The sequence below is a fragment of the Macaca thibetana genome, chromosome 16 (assembly GCF_024542745.1).
Source record: "Macaca thibetana thibetana isolate TM-01 chromosome 16, ASM2454274v1, whole genome shotgun sequence".
In the NCBI taxonomy this organism is placed as follows: domain Eukaryota; kingdom Metazoa; phylum Chordata; class Mammalia; order Primates; family Cercopithecidae; genus Macaca; species Macaca thibetana.
In genome coordinates, this window is record NC_065593.1 from 57,164,997 (window position 1) to 57,189,145 (window position 24,149).

At 49.8% G+C, this 24,149-nt stretch overlaps 2 protein-coding genes across 2 annotated transcripts in view; one reads left to right on the forward strand and one right to left on the reverse strand.

The window, feature by feature from the left end:
* FOXK2 (forkhead box K2) overlaps positions 1-20,089 on the reverse strand; it is a 76,833-nt gene extending 56,744 nt beyond the window's left edge. The window contains 1 exon segment of the mRNA XM_050763713.1: positions 19,653-20,089. Within this exon segment, the coding sequence (XP_050619670.1) occupies positions 19,653-20,089 (437 nt within the window).
* Positions 1-24,149, forward strand: part of OGFOD3 (2-oxoglutarate and iron dependent oxygenase domain containing 3) — a 231,783-nt gene that overhangs the window by 83,303 nt on the left and 124,331 nt on the right. The gene's annotated exons all lie outside the window — the stretch shown is intronic.

The window sequence follows — 24,149 nt, forward strand, 5'->3', positions numbered from 1 at the left end:
TTTTTTTTTTCCAGACAGAGTCTTGCTCAGTCACCCAGGCTGGAGTACAGTGGCATGATCTCGGCTCACTGCAACCTCTGCCTCCTGGGTTCAAGCGATTCTCCCATCTCAGGCTCCCCAGTAGCTGGGATTACAGGTGCCTGCCACCAAGTCCAGCTAATTTTTTGTATTTTTAACGGAGACAGGGTTTCACCATGTTGGCCAGCCTGGTCTCAAACTCCTGACCTCAAGCAATCTGCCTGCCTCAGCCTCCAGAAGTGCTGGGATTACAGGTGTGAGCCACTGTGCCCGGCCATGGATAATTTTTTTTTTGAGACAGTCTCTATCACCAGGCTGGAGTGCAGTGGCGCGATCTCACGGCAACCTCCGCCTCCCAGGCTCAAGTGATTCTCCTGCCTCAGCCTCCTGAGTAGCTGGGATTACAGGCGTGTGCCACCATGCCCAACTCATTTTTGTATTTTCAGTAGAGATGGGGTTTCACCGTGTTGGTCAGGATGGTTTCAATCTCTTGACCTCGTGACCTGCCTGCCTTGGCCTCCCAAACTGCTGGCAAACAGGCATGAGCCACCGTGCACCCGGCCTTTTTTTTTTTTTTTTTTTTTTTTTTTTTGAGACGGAGTCTCACTCTTGTTGCCCAGGCCGGAGTGCAGTGGCGTGATCGCAGCTCACTGAAACTTCCACCTCCCAGGTTCAGGCAATTCTCCTGCCTTAGCCTCCCGAGTAGCTGGGATTATAGGCGCACACCACCAAGCCTGGTTAATTTTTGTGTTTTTAGTAGAGATGGGGTTTCACCAAGCTGGCCAGGCTGGTCTCGAACTCCTAACCTCATGATCCGCCCGCCATGGCCTCCCAAAGGGCTGGGATTACAGGTGTGAGTCACCGCGCCCGGCCAGCAATGGATACTTTTTCACATCCACTTTTACGGTCTAAATGTTCCACAAGAAGTATTATTTCACAATATTTTTTTTTTTTTTTTTTTGAGACGGAGTCTCACGCTGTTGCCCAGGCTGGAGTGCAGTGGCCGGATCTCAGCTCACTGCAAGCTCCGCCTCCTGGGTTCACGCCATTCTCCTGCCTCAGCCTCCTGAGTAGCTGGGACTACAGGCGCCCGCCACCGCGCCCGGCTAATTTTTTGTATTTTTAGTAGAGACGGGGTTTCACTGTGGTCTCAATCTCCTGACCTTGTGATCCGCCCACCTCGGCCTCCCAAAGTGCTGGGATTACAGGCTTGAGCCACCGCGCCCGGCCTTATTTCACAATATTTTAAAAATTAATAATATTTTAAAGTAAACTTTAATCATTTAAGAAAGACTATAAGCATCATACCAATTCAGTCAACAAGTATCTGAATTTCTCAGGAATAACTTCCCTAACATAATACCAGCAGCTCCGGCCCAGCGTCCCACTCACTGGGCAGCTGGAGGCTGGCCCCCACCAAGTGCCCAGTAGCCAAGTGGATCCAGCAGCAAGAATCTTCTACAACCAGCCGCTAAGCTTTATGTTCTGTTCTTTTCCGAAACAATGTTTTCTAACCTTAGGTGCCTACCAGAAGCTGCTGGAGACCTCATTCAAAATCTACTGTGTGTGTCTGTTCCAACCTGTCTGGAGATTTGACTGACACAAGGCACTCCTCTTCTGTTTTGCCTAAGTCAGATCCAAGGGCAAAAAAGCTTAAAAACATTTCAAACCCATTTAACAACTCTCAGTTGCCTAGGGCAAAAGATTACAGTCCCAACATACAACAGACTGCCTAAGGCAAAAACCTGGGTGTGTTCCCGGGAAATCAGGACATTCAGAGGCCTCAGCCTGTGCTGGAAAATTCAGAAAGCTACGCACATGCCCAGGGCAAAATGTGCACTCTGCAAAGATCTCAGGCCTCCACCTTGCTTTCACTCTGGGCTGATCCTCAGGCCAAGCGCAAGCCTGACCAAGAGTTCAAGGAGGGCTCAGGCACAAAGTCATTCTGCAAAGACTGGAAGAGTTCCTGACATTCAAGGAAATCTTTGCAAAACACCAGCTAAACACAAGCTAAGGAACAAGGACTTCAGTGACTACATAACGAAGGACGATAGTCTGCAATAATAACAGCTTGGGAAAGTCATTAAATAAAAGGGCCCCTATATCCTTCGGCAAACAAAAAACCCACCAAACCCAAGCAAAGGAAAAGAATCTGATTTCCAGAACTACTGCGTTGTAATAATCACAGGTCCAGTTTGCAACAACAACAATCACAAGGCACACAAAGAAACAGAAAAGTATGACTCAGTCAAAGAAATAAAAACTGACAAACTATTCTGGGGAAGGCCAGACATTGGATTTACTAGACAAAGACTTTGAAACAACTGCCTTAAACATGCTCAAAAACTTAAATAAAAACACAGGCCGGGCACCGTGGCTCACACCTGTAATTCCAGCACTTGGGGAGTCCGAGATGGGCAGATCACCTGGGGTCAGGAGTTTGAGACCAGCCTGGCCAACACAGTGAAACCCCAATCTCTACCAAAAATACAAAAAAATGCCAGGCCCAGTGGCTCACGCCTATAATCCCAGCACTTTGGGAGACTGAGACAGGCAGATCACCTGAGGTCGGGAGTTCAAGACCGGCCTGACCAACATGGAGAAACCCCGTCTCCACTAAAAATACAAAATTACCCGGGCGTGGTGGCGCATGCCTGTAATCCCAGCTACTTGGGAGGCTGAGGCAGGAGAATCGCTTGAACCCGCAGAGGTTTCAGTGAGCCGAGATCACGCCACTGCACTCCAGCCTGGGCAACAAGAATGAAACTCCGTCTCAAAAAAAAAAACAAACAAAAAACCCCACACACAACTAAAAGAAAAAAGGAAAGCAACGCGTATGTGAACCAAACAGGACTATCGATAGAGACAGAAAATATAAAAAGGAACAAAACAGGCAGAGCCTAAGGGACCTGAGATGTCAGCTTACCAACCAACACACACAGTATGGGAGTCTGAAATGTGCAGAAAGAATGTTCGAAAAAATAATGGAAAAAAGCCTTTTCGAGTTTAATGAAAGACAAGAATTTTACAAATCCAAGAAGCTCAACAAACTCCAAGTAGGATAAACTCACAGGACCCAAAATGAAACACTTTTTTTTTTTTTTTTTTTTTTTTTGAGACGGAGTCTCGCTCTGTTGCCCAGGCTGGAGTGCAGTGGCCCGATCTCAGCTCACTGCAAGCTCCGCCTCCCGGGTTTACGCCATTCTCCCGCCTCAGCCTCCCAAGTAGCTCGGACTACAGGCGCTCACCACCTCGCCCGGCTAGTTTTTTGTACCTTTTAGTAGAGACGGGGTTTCACCCGTCTTGGCCTCCCAAAGTGCTGGGATTACAGGCGTGAACCACCGCACCCGGCCGAAACACATTTTAATAAAAGTGTTGAAAGCCAAAAGACAAAGAAGAGAGAATCTTGACAGCAGCAAGAGAAAAGCGCCTGGATAACTGTCAACAGCTGACTTCTCATCAGAAATCATGACGGCCAAGGCGGGGCATGGTGGCTCACACCTGTAATCCCAGCACTTTGGGAGGTTGAGGCGGGTGGATAAACTGAGGTCAGGAGTTCAAGACTAGCCTAACCAACATGTGGAAACCCCATCTGTACAAAAAAAATACAAAAATTAGCCAGGCATGGTGGCAGGCGCCTGTAATACCAGCTACTCCGAGGGCTGAGGCAGGAGAATCGCTTGAACCTGGAGGCGGAAGTTGCAGTGCGCCAAGACGGTGCCATTGCACTCCAGCCTGGGCAACAGAGCAAGAACCTGCCTCAAAAAAATGTGTGTTTTTCAGCACTCAATAATTAACAGGTAGATTTGTGTCAACAAGAAAATGCATAGCTTGAAAAACAACTTTTAAGAGAGAACAAAATAAAAGATCCATGGAAAATAAACTACTACTTTTGGGGACAGGTTTCAACAAGTTCGTTACCATCTGTAAGAGGAGACAGGAACAAGAGTGAATGCTGAGCCACCTAGTCACTAAAGTCAAATCTGGAGGGGCTGAGGCGTGTGGTGGGAAGGATCAGAGCTACAGACCATCTCATCTGGGACAAGGATGTGCATCAGTAGCACAATCCCAGGAGGGTCGCCTCCAGAGCTCTGCAAAAGTTCTCAGCAAGAAGGAGCCTGGCCCCTCCTCTAGCCCAAGGCACGAAGACCCAAGAGCCAGGTCTGTGCACAGGCTCTGCAGAAGCAGAGCAGCAGCACCGGGTCGGTGCAAAGGCTCAGGCACAACGAGCCACCCACTTCATGGTCCGTCTGACTTGTTCTGATACCAGAGCCCTAACAACGATCAAGCAGTACCACAAGTCACGTTCCCTGTCACACATTATTAGAACATTTTTATTCAATCACAAGAAATTCTGTCCATGTGCAGCCAGGCTTCCACAGGTTACCCCTCCACATATCAGCCATCTTTTGGTTTTTTTTCGAGACAAGGTTTTGCTCTGTTGCCCAGACTCGAGTGCAATAGTGCAATCAGTTCACAGCAGCCTCAACCTCCTAGGGTCAAGTGATCCTCCCACCTCGGCCTCCCAAGTAGCTAGGACTAGAGGCCCTCACTACAACATCTGGCTACTTTTTTTTGAGACAGGGTCTTACTCAGTTGGGACTACAAGTGTGCGCCGCCATGCACGGCAATCTTATCTACCTATCTACCTGAGACAGGGTCTCCCAATCTTATCTACCTATCTACCTGAGACAGGGTCTCCCCTTCTGTTGCCTGGGCTGGAGCGCACTGGTGTGATCTCAGCTCCCTGTAGCCTCCACCTCTTGGGTGCAAGTGATCCTCCAACCTCAGTCTCCCGAGTAGCTGGGACTACAGCTGCGCGCCACCAGGCCCGGCTAACGTCCCACTGCGCACCACCAGGCCCGGCTAACCTTCCATGGCGCGCCACCAGGCCCGGCTAACCTACAACTGCGCACCACCAGGCCCGGCTAACACAATTCATGTCGTTTCAAGTCAATGATGGGCCGCATATATGAGGGTCCCGTTATTATGATGGAGCTGAAAAATTCCTATTCCTATCTATTGTGATGTCATAGTGCAATGAATTACTCACGAGTCTAGGGGGATGCTGGTGTCAAGGAACCCACTACGCGAACAGCCGTATGAAAGTACAGCAATGGCCCGGCACAGTGGCTCACAGCTGTAATCTCAGCACTTTGGGAGGCCGAGACTGGCGGATCACGAGGTCAGGAGATCGAGACCATCCTGGCTAGCACGGCGAGACCCCGTCTCTACTAAAAATACAAAAAAAAATCAGCCCAGGCGTGTTGGCGGGCGCCTGTAGTCCCAGCTACTCAGGAGGCTGAGGCAGGAGAATGGCGTGAACCCGGGAGGCGGAGCTTGCAGTGAGCCCAGATCACGCCCCTGCACTCCATCTTGGGCAACAGAGCGAGACTCCGTCTCAACAAAAAAAAAGAAAGTACAGCACATATGATCACGTACAATATGTAATACTTGACAATAATAAATGACTGTTACTGGTTATGTATTTACTGCACTATACTTTTCTTTTTTTTGAGACAGAGTCTCACTCCGTTGCCTAGGCTGGAGTGCAGTGGCTTGGTCTCGGCTCACTGCAACCTCCGCCTCCCGGGTTCAAGCAATTCTCCTGCCTCGGCCTCCCGAGTAGCTGGGACTACAGGCGTGTGTCACCAAGCCCGGCTAACATTTTTTTAGTAGAGACGGGCTTTCACCATGTTGGCCGGGCTGGTCTCGAACTGATGACCTCAGGTGATCCACCCGCGTCAGCCTCCCAAAGTGCTGGGATGACAGGCATGAGTCACTGTGCCCGGCAGCACTATACTTTTTATTGTTAATTTAGAGTATACTGCTTCTACTTATTTTTAAACAGTTAACTATACAATAGCCCCAGGCAGGTCCTTCAGGCAGTATCCAGAAGGCGTGATTATCAGCAGAGGTGACAGCTCCGTGCACGTTCACTGCCCCTGAGAACTTTGGAGTGGGACAAGATGTGGAGGTGGAAGACAGTGATACTGCTGGTACTGACCCTGTATAGGGCTAGGCTAGTGTGTGTTTCAGTCTTAGTTTTTAAACAAAAAAAGTTTAAAAAGAAAAAAAATAATAATTTTACAAACAGAAAAAAGCTTATCAAATAAGAATACAAAAATATTTCTGTGGTCAGGCGCATGGCTCACACCTGTAATCCCAGCGCTTTGGGAGGCCAAAGCAGGCAGATCATCTGAGGTCAGGAGTTCGAGACCAGCCTGGCCAACATGGCAAAACTCCATCTCTACTAAAAACACAAAAATGAGCCAGGCAAGGTGGCTACTTGGGAGGCTGAGGCAGGAGAATTGCTTGAACCCAGGTGGTGGAGGTTGCGGTGAGCCGAGACCACACCATTGCACTCCAGCCTGGGCCACACAGTGAGACGCGGTCTCAGAAAAAAACAACAAAAAATATTTTTTATGTCTGTATAATGTGTGTTTTAAACTAAGTATTAGTTTATAAAGTAAAAAAAGTTATAGTATGTTAAGGCTAATTTATTATTGAAAATTTTTTTCTTCTACCTGACAAGAAAACTCTTTTTAAATAAATTTAGGCCAGGCACAGTGGCTCACACCTGTAATACAAGCACTTTGGGAGGCCAAGGCGGACGAATCACCTGAGGTCAGGAGTTCAAGACCAACCTGGCCAACATGGTGAAACCCCGTCTCTGCTAAAAATGAAAAAATTAGTTGGGCATGGTTTCAAGCGCTGGTAATCCCAGCTACTCGGGAAGCTGAGGCAGAAGAATCGCTTGAACCCAGGAGGCGGAAGTTGCAGTGAGCCAAGATCATGCCATTGCACTGCAGCCTGGGCGACAAGAACGAAACTCCTTCTCAAATAAATAAATAAAGTGTAGCCTAAATGTCCAGTGTTTATAAAGTTGACAGTGGTGTATGGCCATGTCCTAGGCCTTCACATTCACTCACTGACTCACCCAGTTCTGCAAGCTCTGCTGACACTCAGTGCCCTAGAGAACTGCACCATCTTTTGTCTTTTGTACCTTATTTTTACTGTCTTTTCTGTTTTAGTATGTTTAGGCACACAAACACCTACCACGTTATAGCGTTCAGTACAGTCACATGTTGCTTAAGTTTGTGCAGCCTGTGGCTGTAGGAGCAAAAGGATGTACACACAGCCTGGGTGTGTAGCAGGCTATGTCACCTAGGTTTGCACAAGTATGCTCTATGATGTTGGCACAACAATGAAATCACCTAACGATGCATTTCTCAGAATGATTCCCACTGTTAAGTGATGCATGACTGTACAAGGCCAAAAAGGCCACTCTGGGGAGTCTACCATCAATGAAAACAAAAAAAAAGTGGGAGCAACTGCAGAATCAGAAGTGAATTTAACCTGACTTACATTTATAACTGTTTTACATGGTTTTCTACAGTACAGTATTCACCCAATCCAACTCAGAAGCCTACATCCAACCAATTCAGCAATAAACATTTGAGTCCTATCGAGTACCCAGAATTCCTGGAGGTCACCCAGGGGCCAAAGGCCACAACCCCAGGAAGTGTACAACGTAAAGATGAATCAGCCCAGCCAGCCCACAGAACACTTACATGCAGTTCACTCCAGTGTACAGGATTTGAGTTGTTTAACTACGTGTAGGCAAGTCCAGGGGAAGCTGGGCGCGGTGGGAACAGGTCCTCACGGAGGACCCAGAACAGACAGTTTATATTTAAACCACATCTTCTTCTACCCAGCTCAAACGACTATAAAAATGATGTTCATTACCCTGACATCCTCCAACAGTTCAGAAATGGCAAAAACACAGAATTTTTAAAACATTCTCTATACACTCAAAATGCTATTGTATTCTGAAAAATACAAGACCAAAAAAGCCACTTTGAAAACACAACAGTAGACCAGGCGCAGTGGCTCACACCTGTAATCCCAGCACTTTGGGAGGCCAAGGCAGGAGAATCACTTGTGGTCAGGAGTTCGAGACCAGCCTGGCCCACATGGTGAAACCCCATCCCTACTAAAAATACAAAAATTAGCCAGGCATGGTGGTGGGCACCTGTAATCCCAGCTACTTGGGAGACTGAGGCAGGAGAATCACTTGAACCCGGCAGGAGGAAGTTGCGGTGAGCCGAGATGGCGCCACTGCACTCCAGCCTGGGTGACAGAGCAAGACTCCGTCTCAAAAAAACAAAACAAAACAAAAAAAACACAACAGTAGTTTTAAATTTACTTATTTCCGGTTTTCTTTCTCTTTCTTTCTTTCTTTTTTTTTTTTTTTTTTGGAGATGGAGTTTCGCTCTTGTTGCCCAGGCTGGAGTGCAATGGCGCCATCTCAGCTCACCGCAACCTCCACCTCCCGGGTTCAAGTGATTCTCCTGCCTTAGCCTCCCGAGTAGCTGGGATTACAGGCGTGCGCCACCACACCAGGCTAATTTTGTATTGTTAGTAGAGACGGGGTTTCTCCATGTTGGTCAGGCTGGTCTCGAACTCCCGACCTCAGGAGATCTGCCCGCCTCGACCACACAAAGTGCTGGGATGACAGGCGTGAGCCAACGTGCCCGGCCTATTTTAAGTTTTCTATATTCCATCTGTTCAAATAAAAGTCAAAAGATGAGTTTTCTTACTGCCGATTATTAATGACTAAACACCATTAAAAACAGCACCTTGAGAGCCGTCTTTCCCAGCATGGCTGTGCTAACACTGACGTCACATCATCAGTTCATTCTCCAGTGGAACCAGGAACACAAAAAACTGGAACAATTCAGCTAGAGCTCAGTGTCTTTTATCCCACTAAACGTTCTCAGAATGTCTGTATCAATGTAACTAAGGTATTCCTAGTTCTCAGACTATATGTATCAGCCTAATTAAGTCAATAAATATGACTAAGAGTACACAAGTATAACAGTGCTAGGCTACTACTGCCTTAAGGGACCTAGCTGAACCTTCTCACAACCAGGGATAGCAAGACAGAACTGCATTCCAGGAGCGTCCTTTCAAAGCTGCAAAGGAGGAGGAGTTACCTATGACTGCAATGAGTCTCAACCCCCAGGCTCTGTTTTAGAAAACGCACTTTCGGCTGGGCGCGGTGGCTCACGCCTATAATCCCAGCACTTTGGGAGGCCAAGGTGGGCGGATCACGAGGTCAGGAGATCGAGACCATCCTGGCTAACACAGTGAAACTCCGTCTCTACTAAAAATACAAAAAATTAGGCGGGCGTGGTGGCGGCGCCTGTAGTGCCAGCTACTCAGGAGGCTGAGGCAGGAGAATGGTGTGAACCCGGGAGGCGGAGCTTGCAGTGAGCCCAGATTGCACCACTGCACTCCAGCCTGGGCGACAGAGCGAGACTCCGACTCAAAAAAAAAAAAAAAAAAAAAAAAGCCACTTTCAGGTGAGGCACCATAGCTCACGCCTGTAATCCCAGCACTTTGGGAGGCTGAGGTGAGCAGATCACCTTAGGTCAGGAGTTCCAGACCAGCCTGGCCAACATGGTGAAACCCTATCTCTACTAAAACAAAAAAATTAGCCACGCGTGGTAGCAGGCACCTGTAATCCCAGGTGCTCAGGAGGCTAAGGCAGGAGAATCACTTGAACCCGCGAGGCAGAGGTTGCAGTGAGCCGAGATTTTGCCACTGCACTCCAGCCTGGAAGACAGAGCAGGACTCCACCTTGAAAAAAAAAGAAAAATTAGCCGGGCGTGGTGGCCGATGCCTGTAATTCCAGCTACTCAGGAGACTGAGGCAGGAGAATCACTTGAAACCGGGAGGTGGACACTGCAGTGAGCCGAGATCACACCACTGCACTTCAGCCTGGACAACAGAGCAGATCCTGTCTCAAAAAAAAAAAAAAAAAAAAAAAAAAAAAAGGCGCTTTCAGGTTTACTTTGAACAGATGCTTTGGTATCATAAACGTTTTAAGCAGGAATCATCTGTAAAAAAAACTATCAAAACTTACCACCAATAGGACCAAGAGTCACACTCAATTCTTGTTATATTATCAACTGCTAGGCTGCTATGCAACAGGCGGCTCTCCCCTCCTGCATCCTGTGCACTGTAAGGTTTTCCAGCAGCATCCCTGGCCTCTGTCCACTAGATGCCAGTAGCACCAGTCCTCCCAGTCTATGCTGACCAAATGTGTCTCCAGACACTGTCAAACATCCCAGGGAGAGGACGGAGGCAGACTCATCCTGGTGTCAGACTCCAATGCCTTTCACAGGACAAAGAACATACGTATTCCATCTCAAATGACAAACTGCAGCAAAAACCAAATACTGTCTAAAAATCTACGGAATTCTCAGCAGAGCACCTTCTCTGTTCCTAACAAATCAGCGGAGACGTTTGAAGCCCAACACGCACTCTAAGCTGACGTGCACGAGGAAAGCAGGGCCGCTGGGGCCGTGGCTCTCGCGTGAGGTACTTCCTGGTCTCCCTGCCACCACTTCCTAGGGTGTAGCTGTAACACCTTGTTCCATGCTCAAAGCCCGCTTCACATCGTAGAGATGGTAATGTGTGCCTCAAACGTGCCCTCATGGACTGCATTTTAGCAGCAAATTCAAAAATTCCTCATGAAAAAGTGTGGAGGTTGATTTGCTATGACTGTCATTATTTAAGATATTATAAATTGCTCCAAAAACCAAACATAAAATAAGAGCCCCACAAAAATGTTAAACAGATAAGAACACTACCCAAATGCCAACTGCCTTCATGAAAAGCTTCCTTAACTTAGAAACCCTCTTTTCTTCATTTTCCAAAAAAAACCTTTCTCCTCAACAAAGCAAGAATAGTTACATTTTCACAATGGAAAAATCTGCTGTTACTATAACAGCCTCATCTCCTGGAATATTTCCACCAAAAACGCATGGGGCTGTGCTGTACTTCTGCAACCGCAGGTCTTAATGGGACCTGCCAGTAAGTGGGGGAGCCATGCCTGACTACAATCCCTTCCCTATTAGTAAATGATCAGCACTTGAAAACATGTATAGATCAGGTGGGATGGCTCACGCCTGTAATCCCAGCACTTTGGGAGACCGAGGTGGGGGGACCGCTTGAGGACAGGAATTTGCGACCAGCCTGGGCAACATAGCAAGACCCCAGGTCCAAAAAAAAAAATTAGCCCTGAATGGCCATGCAGGCCTGTACTCTCAGATACACGGGGGCCTGTACTCTCAGATACACGGGGGCCTGTACTCTCAGATACACGGGGGCCTGTACTCTCAGATACACGGGGGCCTGTACTCTCAGATACACGGGGGCCTGAGGTGGGAGGATCGCTTGAGTCCAGGAGTTCAGGGCTGCAGTGAGCTATGATGGCACCACTGTGCTCCAGCCTGGGTGACAGAGTAAGACTCTAAATAATAAAATAAAAGGAACACAGAGTTTTACCACTGGATGAAGTACTGAACACTAGATGAGAAAGAAGTAAGTTGGTTACTGGGTTTTTAACTTAAAGTAACAATTATGCTAAAATAGCTGCACTGTGCTCCATGTCTACAAATCAGTGATAACAATGTATCTCAGGCCGGGCACGGTGGCTCAAGCCTGTAATCCCAGCACTTTGGGAGGCCGAGACGGGCGGATCACGAGGTCAGGAGATCGAGACCATCCTGGCTAACACGGTGAAACCCCGTCTCTACTAAAAAATACAAAAAAACTAGCCGGGCGAGGTGGCGGGCGCCTGTAGTCCCAGCTACTCGGGAGGCTGAGGCAGGAGAATGGCGTGAACCCGGGAGGCGGAGCTTGCAGTGAGCCAAGATCACACCACTGCACTCCAGCCTGGGCGGCAGAGCGAGACTCTGTCTCAAAAAAATAAAAATAAAAAAAAAAAAAAACAATGTATCTCAATTTGCTAAATGAGTCTTTTGGGTTTTGAGACGGAGTCTTGCTATGTCACCCAGGCTGGAGTACAGGGGTGCCATCTTGGCTGACCGCAACCTTTACCCCGTGGGTTCAAGCGATTCTCCTGCTTCAGCCTCTTGAGTCGCTGGGATTACAGGCACCCACCACCACGTCCAGCTAATTTTTGTATTTTTAGTAGAGACGGAGTTTAGCCACATTGGCCAGACTGATCTCAAACTTCTGACCTCAGGTGATCTGCCTGCCTCAGCTTCCCAATGTGCTGGGATTACACGCAAAAGCCACCGGGCCCAGCCAAAATTTCTTTAAAAGCTATCTCGGCCAGGCGCGGTGGCTCAAGCCTGTAATCCCAGAACTTTGGGAGGCCGAGACGGGCGGATCACGAGGTCAGGAGATCGAGACCATCCTGGCTAACACGGTGAAACCCCGTCTCTACTAAAAAATACAAAAATCTAGCCGGGCGAGGTGGCGGGCGCCTGTAGTCCCAGCTGCTCGGGAGGCTGAGGCAGGAGAATGGCGTAAACCCGGGAGGCGGAGCTTGCAGTGAGCTGAGATCCGGCCACTGCAGTGCAGCCTGGGCAACAGAGCAAGACTCCGTCTCAAAAAAAAAAAAAAAAGCTATCTCTACTAAAAATACAAAAATTAGCCGGCATGGTGGTGCATGCCTGTAATCCCAGCTCCTCAGGAGGCTGAGGCAGGAGAATCACTTGAACCCGGGAGGTGGAGCTTAAATACACAGTAGTTATTAAAGGCAATTGACTTGTACACTGAGCACTTTTCAAAGTGCAAAGCGGCATTTGCCCTCTGCTGTGAACTTCCATTTATGCCAACACATGCCAACTCCTGTGTCCCAGGCTCAGCTCCACTTACAAGCTTGTCAGGAGTTTCAGGTCGCAAAACGAAGGCATTTCAGCCACCCTTGCAGCCCTTCAATATGGAAACACATCAGACTTTCCAAGTAGCTCCGTTCTGACCCGCTCTGCTCAGCTCTTCAAACAAGACAATCTCGTTTTCTTTTCCACTGGGAGCTGTCCTCCTTCACACGTCATCTGCTGCCTACTCGGCCAAAGAGCTGACCAGGTCTCAACTCCATCTTTTTTTTTTTTTTTTTTTTTTTTCCTGAGACGGAGTCTCGCTCCGTCCCCCAGGCTGGAGTGCAGTGACACGATCTTGGCTCACTACAAGCACCGCCTCCCAGGTTCACGTCATTCTCCTGCCTCAGCCTCCTGAGGAGCTGGGACTACTCCTGCCTCAGCCTCCTGAGTAGCTGGGACTACAGGCGCCCGCCACCACGCCCGGCTAATTTTTTGTATTTTTAGTAGAGACGGAGTTTCACCGTGTGAGCCAGGATGGTCTCGATCTCCTGACCTTGTGATCCACCTGCCTCGGCCTCCCAAAGTGCTGGGATCACAGGCGTGAGCCATCGTGCCCGGCCTCGGCTCCCATTTCTTGGTGGTTCCTTCAGCCACTTCACCTTGGTTTAGTGATGAGGTTTCCACTCTTCCTAACCCTAATCTCAACTCTGCTCTCCTTACAAGGCCCCCACTTTACATGCACTCCTTCTACCTCCACTCCCTCCTTCCTCCCCAGCCCTATGTCCAGCCTCCTTCCTTATCCTGGAGACAACAGCCCTCTCAAAGGCTACTGTCCTGATTGCCAAGCCATGTCCCTTGGCCATCTCCTTCCCAGGACCCCCTCCTTCTTACTTCTTCTTTCTGGTACTGGTATTCTCCAGGAAGCTCAGTTCTGCCTATCTGTATTCTGAGTAGGACAGAATCACTATGAGTTCCCTCAATTCATTTATTGGAGTCTCCACCTGGAAAGCTCCAGAAGCCACTGACTGTCGGCTCACCCCTCTCCAGTCTTCACCTTGGAAGATACTATCTCTGATTTAATGAGCAAGTCTTCAAATGTGACATTACCAAACACAATCTGCCACATAAGAAAGAAAGTGTTGAATTACCACTAGGCAGAACCCATAGTTCTTTTGGCATAGGACAGGGGTCACTTTTCTAAATAAACACAGTTTTAGTTTAGCACGTTAAATTGTCATAGGCAATAGTAAATTCAACTTGTTCTTTTTATATTTGACTATTAGATATTCTGGGATCTTACTGATCAAAATGTGTCAAATTCATTTGACATTTTCAAAGTATAAACAACTGTTAAACAGTTGCCTATTTTTATTCATAAAGTACATATAGTTTGTTACCATGGCAACAAAAATAGCAACAACAAACCCAAACTGTCCTGTCCAATTGATCTTCCTAAAAACACTTTACCAGTCACAGGCTCCAAACCAGGCCCTTGGACAAATATGTGCCTTGTCCTTAGCCAGGTGCAGTGGCTCACACCTGTCATCCCAGCACTTTTGGCAGATGACCCGAGGTCAGGAGATGGAGACCAGCCTGGCCAACATGGTGAAACCCTGTCTCTGCTAAAAATACAAAAAAATTAGCCGGGCGTGGTGGCGCACACCTGCAGTCCCAGCTACTGGGGAGGCTGAGACAGAAGAATTGCTTGAACCCAGGAGGCAGAGGTTGCAGTGAGCCGAGATCGCTCCACTGCACTCCAGCCTGGGCAACAGAGGAGACTCCGTCTCAAAAAATAGATGAATAAGTAAAATACAAATATAAAAATGAGCCAGGTGTGGTGGCAGGCATCTGTAAACCCACCTACTCAGGAGGCTGAGCCAGGAGAATCACTTGCATGCGGGAGGTGGAGGTTGCAGTGAGCGGAGATTGTGTCACTGCACCCCAGCCTGGGCAACAGAGCGAGACCGTCTTTAAAAACAAACAAACAAACAAACAAACACCCTGTCCTCAAAGAGGGCATTTCAGTCTATCACTGACAAAGTAAAAATACTCCCCACCAGACAGGCAGACCTCACGCTCCAGCTGCTCTAAAATCTGCCCCAAAGTCTCTTCCAGCCTGAATTCCAGGTTCCCCAGAGCCAGGCTACAGGGCCAGTCACATGTGGGAGGCAACCTCCACTGGCTCACCTCCAAGAGCCCTGCCCAGGTGGCCCAGAACACCCCCCTGGAGCCCACCCTCCAGTCTCCCAGGAACACCTGTGCCTCCAGCCAGTCTGAGGCTCTGAGAGAGGAAAACGCTGCCTTCCTTTACACACAGCCCGGCAGCCTGTGTATCCAAAAATCAAGGACTTGAAGAAGCCATTTGTTTTCCGGAAAACCATGCACCCTGACAATCTTGTACACGCTGCGCCCCCACCCATCCACACTGGGCTCGAGGCTCCCCAGCCACTGTGGAAACGGTACTTGGATCCACATCTTAGTCAAATTACTAAAATACAGCAGCCAAGGACAGGATCACAGTCCTCATCTTTCTCTCTTCCCCCACATTAATACATTATTTGTATTAATTATACAAATAATTATATAGTATTTCAATGAAATGAGCCAAATTTTAAACCTAAACTACTTATGTACTCTTCCAAAATTTCTGATAATTTTTTTTTTTTTTTTTTTTTTTTTTTTTTTTTTTTGAGACGGAGTCTCACGCTGTTGCTCAGGCTGGAGTGCAGTGGCGCGATCTCGGCTCACTGCAGGCTCCGCCTCCTGGGTTCACGCCATTCTCCTGCCTCAGCCTCCTGAGTAGCTAGGACTACAGGCGCCCGCCACCACGCCCGGCTAATTTTTTGTATTTTTAGTAGAGACGGGGTTTCACTGTGGTCTCGATCTCCTGACCTTGTGATCCGCCCGCCTCGGCCTCCCAAAGTGCTGGGATTACAGGCTTGAGCCACCGCGCCCGGCCGATAATTTTTAATATAAATTCAAAACATAAATTCACTTTAAAGTTGGAATTCTAACAAAATCATTATGGTTCAAATAAGGGACCAACCATGGGTTGTTACATTATTTTCTCACTCTACAGTGATGCTGAATTTAGTAGGCCAATCTGAAATAAGCATTAATACTATTTCGGCCTTAGGACGGGCGCAGTGGCTCACGCCTGTAATCCCAGCTACTCAGGAGGCTGAGGCAGGAGAATTGCTTGAATCCAAGAAGCCAAGGTTGCAGTGAGCTGAGATTCACGCCACTGCACTCCAGCCTGGGCGACAGAGTGAGACTCGTAATAACACTTTGGCCTTTACATAATTACTCTACGTTACGTATGCTTTAAGCTTATATATTTAATTTGATTTTTAAACTTAAAAAGAACTTGTATCATCAACCTGAACACTGAGCTTAAATTCAGAAAAAAAGATTTTAGGGCCAGGTGTTGTGGCTCACACCTGTAATCCCAGCACTCTGGGAGGCGGAGGCGAGCGGATCACCTGAGGTCAGGAGTTTGAGACCAGCCTGACCAACATGGATAAACCCTGTCTCTACTAAAAATACAAAATTAACTGGGTGGGGTGGTGTGGTGCACACCTGTAATCCCAAGTACTCGGGAGGCTGAAGCAGGAGAATCACTTGAGCCCAGGAGGCAGAGGCTGCAGTGAGCCGAGATCGCACCATTACACTCCAGCTTGGGCAACAAGAGGAAAACCTCTGTCTAAAAAAAAAAAAAAAAAAAAAAAAAAAAAAAAAAAAAAAAAAGATTTTAAACAATTTATCTGCATTTCACTGGTACCAATTCTTTACAATTTATTCCATTAACCTGTGTTACCACCCAGGTTAAAATTTGGAAATGATGCCCTACAAAAAAGGAGGTGCCGAAATATCCTCTAGGTTAATAATGTAATTCACACTAAACAAATGCTAAGCTCCCTTCTGTGAAAAAAGCCATTCATCCCCTTGTGTACTCAGTACCAGTAGAGGTTCCCAGGCCCATGAGAAGTCCAGGATACATGTTAGCCTCGGTGGCCACAAGACTCTTCCCTGAGCACAAGTGGGAGGCCCAGCCTCCATCTCACCACCCTTCTTACTCATCTCTACTGCAAGGCTCATTATTACTGTTCAAAAGTTCTGAATTCGGCCAGGCGCAGTGGCTCACAGCTGTAATCCCAGCACTTTGGGAGGCCAAGGCGGGTGAATCACGAGGTCAGGAGATCAAGACCATCCTGGCCAACATGGTAAAACCCTGTCTCTACTAAAAATACAAAAATTAGTTGGGTGTGGTGGCACGTGCCTGTAATCCCAGCTACTCAGGAGGCTGAGGCACAAGAACCGCTTGAACCCGGGAGGCGGAGGTTGCAGCAAGTCAAGATCGCGCCATTGCACTCCAGCCTGGCGTCAGAGCGAGATGCCGTCTCAAAAAAATAAGGTCTGAATTCTGGCCCTCACTGAAAAGTCAACTTATTTTGATGTTTATCACGTTAGCGTGGGTAGAATTCAATTCAATACAAATGGCTCTGGATGAATGGTAAGGAGAATTTTCTTTAAAAACTAAAAATCAGGCCAGGCGCGATGGCTCATGCCTGTAATCCCAGCACTTTGGGAGGCTGAGGTGGGCGGATCACGAGGTCAGGAGATCAAGACCATCTAGCACACTAGCACAGCGAAACCCCATCTCTACTAAAAATACAAAAAAAATTAGCCGGGCATAGTGGCGGGCACCTATAGTCCCAGCTACTCGAGAGGCTAAAGCAGGAGAATGGCGTGAACCCAGGAGGCAGAGCTTGCAGTGAGCGGAGATCACGCCACTGCACTCCAGCCTCAAGGACAGAGCGAGACTCCATCTCAAAAAAAAAAAAAAAAAAAGAATTCCAAAAAACTCAAAATCTTAGCCAGGTGTGTGGTGGCTCACACCTATAATCCCAGCACCTTGGGAGGAGTGGTGAGATCCTAGCTCACCTGTAATCCCGGCCTGGAATGTGGCGGTGAGATCACAGCTCACTCCTGTAATCCTGGCCTGAATGCAGTGATGCATTCACAGCTCACACCTGTAATCCAGGCCTGGAATGCAGCGGTGAGATCACAGCTCACACCTGTAATCCCGGCCTGAAATGCAGTGGTGAGATCACAGCTCACACCTGTAATCCCGGCCTGGAATGCAGCGGTGAGACCACAGCTCACACCTGTACTCCCGGCCTGGAACGTAGTGGTGAGATCACAGCTCACAGCAACTTCAAACTCCTGAACACTGGGGCAAGAGAATCGCTTGTGCCCAGGAATTTGAGGCTGCCGTGAGCTGTCATTACACCAGTGCACTCCAGGCTAGGTAACAGAGACCGTACATAAACAGTATTTTCATTTGAAATTTTTTTTTTGAGACGGAGTCTTTCTCTGTCGCCCAGACTGGAGTGCAGTGGTGAGATCTGGGCTCACAGCAAGCTCCACTTCCCAGGTTCACATTCTCCTGGCTCAGCCTCCTGAGTAGCTGGGACTACAGGCGCCCGCCACCACGCCTGGCTTTTTCTTTTTTTTGTATTTTTAGTAGAGACGGGGTTTCACTGTGTTAGCCAGGATGGTCTCGATCTCACGACCTCGTGATCCCCCAGCCTCGGCCTCCCAAAGTGCTAGGATTACAGGGATGAGCCACCAAGCCCGGTCTGAAAATAACATTCTTTAAAATGCTACTACCAAAGTTTAAGGAATATGCTGGTACCCCTTTCCATCCCAAGAAACAGAACAGCACATGTAAACACACACCACACATGCAAGTCAAGAAAAAAAGCAACAGCTCCTACAGCATCTCCAACAACTGAAAACGGTTAAAAATTCCAGTTTGTAGGCCGGGCGCTGTGGCTCACGCCTGTAATCCCAGCACTCTGGGAGGCCGAGGCGGGTGGATCACCAGGTCAGGAATTCAAGACCAGCCTGGCCAAGATGGTGAAATTCCGTCTCCACTAAAAATACAAACAATTAGCTGGGCGCGGTGGCAGGCACCTGTAATCCCAGCTACTCGGGAGGCTGAGGCAGGAGAACCGCTTGAACTCCGAGGGCGGAGATTTCAGTGAGCCAAGATCGCGCCACTGCACTCCAGCCTGGGCGACAGAGTGAGACTCCGTCTCAAAAAACACAAAAATTCCAGTGTGTGTGGACAAAGGCTGTACTTGCAACGATCTAGAAGCGATCCCCTGAGGAATAATTAGCATTTCCTAGACAGCAAGTTTGTGTTTCAAGCAGAGTAAATGATATAACTTCATAAAACCACAGGATCAAGCTAAATTGTTTTGTAGCAGGATTGACAGTTCCCCATGAGGCTCACTTAACACTCTACATGATCTTATACTAATTCCCAATCAACCGTCTTTCTGTAAAAGTTACGTGAAAAGTGAAAAGTATCTAGTTTTCCCTAAATTTCAAGGTTCAGAGCACAGATTGAAAATCCATCCTGCTTGAAGAGCTTTCCAATTTGGGCTACTGAAAACACGGCAGGGAAAAAGGAGTCGTTGCTGCTTAAAACACCGCACTCTAGAAATAGCTCACTACTGAAAACGAGTGAACAACAACAAAAAGACGACAGACAACCCTTCATCGGTTAAGAGGCACAGGTTTTAGTTCGGGACAGTTCCTCCCACCGCACACCGCACGTTTTAACATTTCTGTCCAGCGCGACCTCGCTGCAGGTTAGGAACAGCACATGTCAACTCCCCGCACGCACCGAACCCAGAAACCCTGACCCGCGCGCGCAGCCGCCCGCAGCTCCAGCTCCAGGAAGGGGAAAGACCGGGGGCTGCACCTGCCAGGCCGGGGACCGGGAGGACGGGGTCGGGGCCAGGGGCTGTCGAGGGTTGGGATCCAGCTGGGCCTGGGTCCCGCTGGTGGTCCCGGCCGCGGGACGGAGTCGAGCCGCGGCCGTGGGTGGTCCCGGGCCTGGACTCGGGTCCCGTCCCGTCCCGTCCCGCCAGGCGCTGCAGGCCGCAGACCCCGCCCGCCTCGCCCGAGGCCACTCACACGCGCGGCAGCTGCAGCGGCGGCGCCCCGCGCCTCTGGAACACGCCGTCCACGAACACGCCGTTCTTGCCCAGGCAGCGCAGGTAGAAGTCGCCGCCGGCGTCGGGCCTGGGCTGCGCGGGCGGCGGCTCCGGAGCGGCCCCGCCATGGCCGCCGCCGCCGCCGCCGCCGCCGCCGCCCGGGGGCGTGAAGATCTCGAGGTGGCGCCGGGAGATGAAGCTCGAGTGGCCCATGCTCACGTCCACCGAGCCCTGCGACGAGTTGCGGCCGATGGTCACCGAGCGCTTCTTCATCAGATACTCGAACTCGCGGCCCTCCAGGCGCGCCACGGCCCAGCCGCCCGGCGGGGACCCGCCGCCCCCGGCCCCGCCGCCCCCGGCCGCGCCGCCCGCGGGTGGCGTGCCCGCGCCCGAGAGCGCCGCCGCGGCCGCCGCCATGGGCCTGCGTGAGGAGGGCCCCCAGGCCGCTCCGCGCGGGCGCCGGTGGCGCGGGCCGAGGCCCAGGCCGCGCGGGTCGTCGGCCGCCGCGCACCGGAGCTGAGGGAGGGGGCCGAGCCGAGGCCGCCGGCCGGCGAGCGAGCGAGCGGCGGCGAGGGGCGGGAGCACGCGCGGCCGCGCCACCGAGCCGGCGTGCCGGGCCCGCCCCTCGCTGACGGACGGCCACGCCGGCCAATGGCGGCGGCGCACGGCAGTGGGGCTACCGAGGCGGACCAATGGCAGGACACGTCGCGCCGAGCTGCCGGCACGTCCGGCGGCGACGCCCGACGCAGTCCCGACTCCGGGCGCCGCGGAAAACCCGGGGCGGACGGCCGGGAACCCGCACGGGATCGGGGCTGGCGCGGGGGGCGGCGCGGGCGCGGGGGCCCCGGAGTCTGAGCCCGGCCTGGCAGCGCCTTAGACGCGGCGGGCAGGACCGGGCCCAAGGTCACAGCGGGCGCCGGGCACGCGTCGGCCCCCAACCCGGCGTGGACGCCGGGGTGCGGATAGGCGACGGCCAGTGCGCCCAGGCCCGGCCGCCAAGCGGCCTTTTCTCCGCGAGGTGCGGGAACATCGCGGAGGGGCCGCGGGCCGCGTGGCCTCAGACCCAGGGCACCCGGTGACACGTTCGTTTTTAACCAGCAGCTCCAGGACTGGATGTCGTTATCTTTCCTGGCTAGCGGGTCATGTCATTGTGTCAAAAGTGTTCTGCAAAATACCCAGAAGTTGTGAATCACATTCACTTAACTGTCGTCAGCACGCAGTTTAAAAATATGCACGAGGCCGGGCGCGGTGGCTCTCGCCTGTAATCCCAGCACTTTGGGAGGCCGAGGCGAGCGGATCACCTGAGGTCAGGAGCTCGAGACCAGCCTGGCTAACATTGTGAAACCCCAGCTCTACTAAAAATACAAAAAAAAAATTAGCCGGGCGTGGTGGGGCACACCTGTAGTCCCAGCTACTCAGGAGGAGGAGGCAAGAGAATTGCTTAAACCTGGGAGGTGGGGATTGCAGTGAGCCAAAACCGCGCCACTGCACTTCAGTCTGGGCAACAAGAGTGAAACTACGTCTCATATATATATATATACACACACACACATACACACACACACACACATGAACTCTCTCTTATGAACGAATAGTTAATGTCTTAACCAATCTGATACTAAGTTTTTAAAAAACAGAACTTTGCCACAGTTTAAAAAATTATGAGATCCCATCTAAATCAAGATGATCAATAGTCCAGATGTTTACTAATCAATGAAACTCCTTCCATTAAAAAGAAGAAATTCTGGGGCCGGGCACGGTGGCTCAAACTTGTAATCCCAGCGCTTTGGTAGGCCAAGGCGGGTGGATCACGAGGTCAGGAGTTCAAGACGAGCCTGACCAACATAGTGAAACCCTGTCTCTGATAAAAATATAAAAATTAGCCAGGCATGGTGGGGCACGCCTGCAGTCCCAGCTACTTGGGAGGCTGAGGCAGGAGAAACGCTTGAACCCGGGAGGCAGAGGTTGTGGTGAGAAGATATCACGCCACTGCACTCCAGCCTGGGTAACAGAGCGAGACTCCGTCTCAAAAAAAAAAAAAAAAAAAAAAAAAGGAAAAAATCCTGTAAATGTATCTCACGGGTACTTAACCAGTTGTGGAGACGTTCAAGGTTCAGGATTGTGAAAAGTCTACAACCTCTTTTTTTTTTTTGAGACGGAGTCTCGGGCTGTCACCCAGGCTGGAGTGCAGTGGCCGGATCTCAGCTCACTGCAAGCTCCGCCTCCCGGGTTCACGCCATTCTCCTGCCTCCGCCTCCCGAGTAGCTGGGACTACAGGCGTCCGCCACCTCGGCCGGCTAGTTTTTTGTATTTTTTAGTAGAGACGGGGTTTCACCGTGTTAACCAGGATGGTCTCGATCTCCTGACCTCGTGATCCGCCCGTCTCGGCCTCCCAAAGTGCTGGGATTACAGGCTTGAGCCACCGCGCCCGGCCAGTCTACAACCTCTTAAACAGAAAGAATTCTGTGGGAAGTCAGTGTCAGCCCTAGAAACCACAGCTTAGGCTCCAAGTGCATCTTCGCAAAACTGAAATAGCAACAAATGGTACTAATTTAGTCTCTGCTGGGGAGGGACTGCCCCCTGAATTGTCTCACTTCTTTCAACATGGTGGTTCCTGCAGGGTGTGTGAGAAGATCCTATTATAGCCTTTATATACAGGTTATAGCAAACACCCCAAGGTTCCTCTATTTGCTGCTTGTTAAATAGCAAAGAACAATTAGAAGACAGAAATGATATAATTTAGGTACAGAGGCCTGGCACGGTGGCTCATGCCTGTAATCCCAACACTTCGGGAGCCCGAGGTGGGCGGATCACTTGACGTTAGAAGTTCGAGACCAGCCTTGCCAACGTGGTGAAACCCCATCTCTACTAAAAATACAAATATTAGCTGGGTGTGGTGGCAGGCACCTATAATCCCAAATTCTTGAGAGGCTGAGGCAGAAGAATCGCTTAAACGCGGGAGGTGGAAGTTGCAGTGAGCCGAGATTGCACCACTGCGTTCCAGCCTGGGTGACAAGGCCAGACTCTATCTCCAAAATAATAATCATAATCATAATAATGTAGGTACAAAAGGAGTTTAGAGTAGAAAGACTTGAGACTAGACTTAAGCGGAGCAGGATAAAGAGGAAATCCTGAACAGGAACTGCCAAGTGGGGGCCCCAGGCAAGAGACATTAGGGTCAGTTCATGCATTTTCATTCGTTCAGTGGGTAAAAGCTTTTTCTAAAAGAAATGGAAATTAATGTGTCCCTCTGAATGTAACATTTACATGTCTTTTTTTTTTTTTTTGAGTGGAATTTTGCCCTTGTTGCCCAGGCTGCAGTGCAGTGGTGCAATCTCGGCACACTGCAACCTCCACCTCCCGGATTCAAGAGATTCTCCTGCCTCAGCCTCCCAAGTAGCTGGGACTACAAGTGCTCACCACCATGCCTGGCTAATTTTGTATTTTTAGTAGACAGGGTTTCACCATGTTGACCAGGATGGTCTCCATCTATTGACCTCGTGACCACCCGCCTCGGCCTCCCAAAGTGCTGGGATTACAGGCGTGAGCCACTGCGCCCGGCCTACATTTACATGTCTTAATTGCCGTATATGTGTTTGTAATTATAGTGAATTCCTACAGGTGCAAAGTGTTCTGGCAGGATTTCCTAGACAGAAAAAAATTGTTTCATTCAATATTCACTTATATATTAGAGGGATTTTTTTTCTTTTCTTTTCTTTTCGGGTTTTTTTTTTTTTTTTTTTTGAGACAGTCTCACCCTGTTGCCCAGGCTGGAGTGCAATGGCCCAATCTCTGCTCACTGTAAACTCTGCCTCACAGGTTCAAGCAATTCTCCTGCCTCAGCTTCCCAAGTAGCTGGGATTACAGGCCTGTGCCACCATGCCTGGTTAATTTTTTTTTTTTTTTTGAGACGGAGTCTCACTCTGTTGCCCAGGCTGGAGTGCAGTGGCTGGATCTCAGCTCACTGCAAGCTCCGCCTCCCGGGTTTACGCCATTCTCCTGCCTCAGCCTCCCGAGTAGCTGGGACTACAGGCGCCCGCCACCTCGCCTGGCTAGTTTTTTGTATTTTTTTAGTAGAGATGGGGTTTCACCGTGTTAGCCAGGATGGTCTCAATCTCCTGACCTCGTGATCCGCCCGTCTCGGCCTCCCAAAGTGCTGGGATTACAGGCTTGAGCCACTGCGCCCGGCCCTGGTTAATTTTTATATTTTTAGTAGAGACAGGTTTTCATTATGTTGGCCAGGCTGGTCTCAAATTCCTGACCTCAAGTGATCCGCCTGCCTTGGCTTCCTAGAGTTCTGGGATTACAGGTGTGAGCCACTGTGCCCGGCCATATTAGAGGGTTTTAGGGGGCATTGAGATAACTATGGAAATGATAAATAGGAATTGTATCATTTAACAACAACAAAAAACACAGGCCAGGTGTGGTGGCTCACACATGTAATCTCGGCACTTTGGGAGGTCGAGGCAGGGGGATC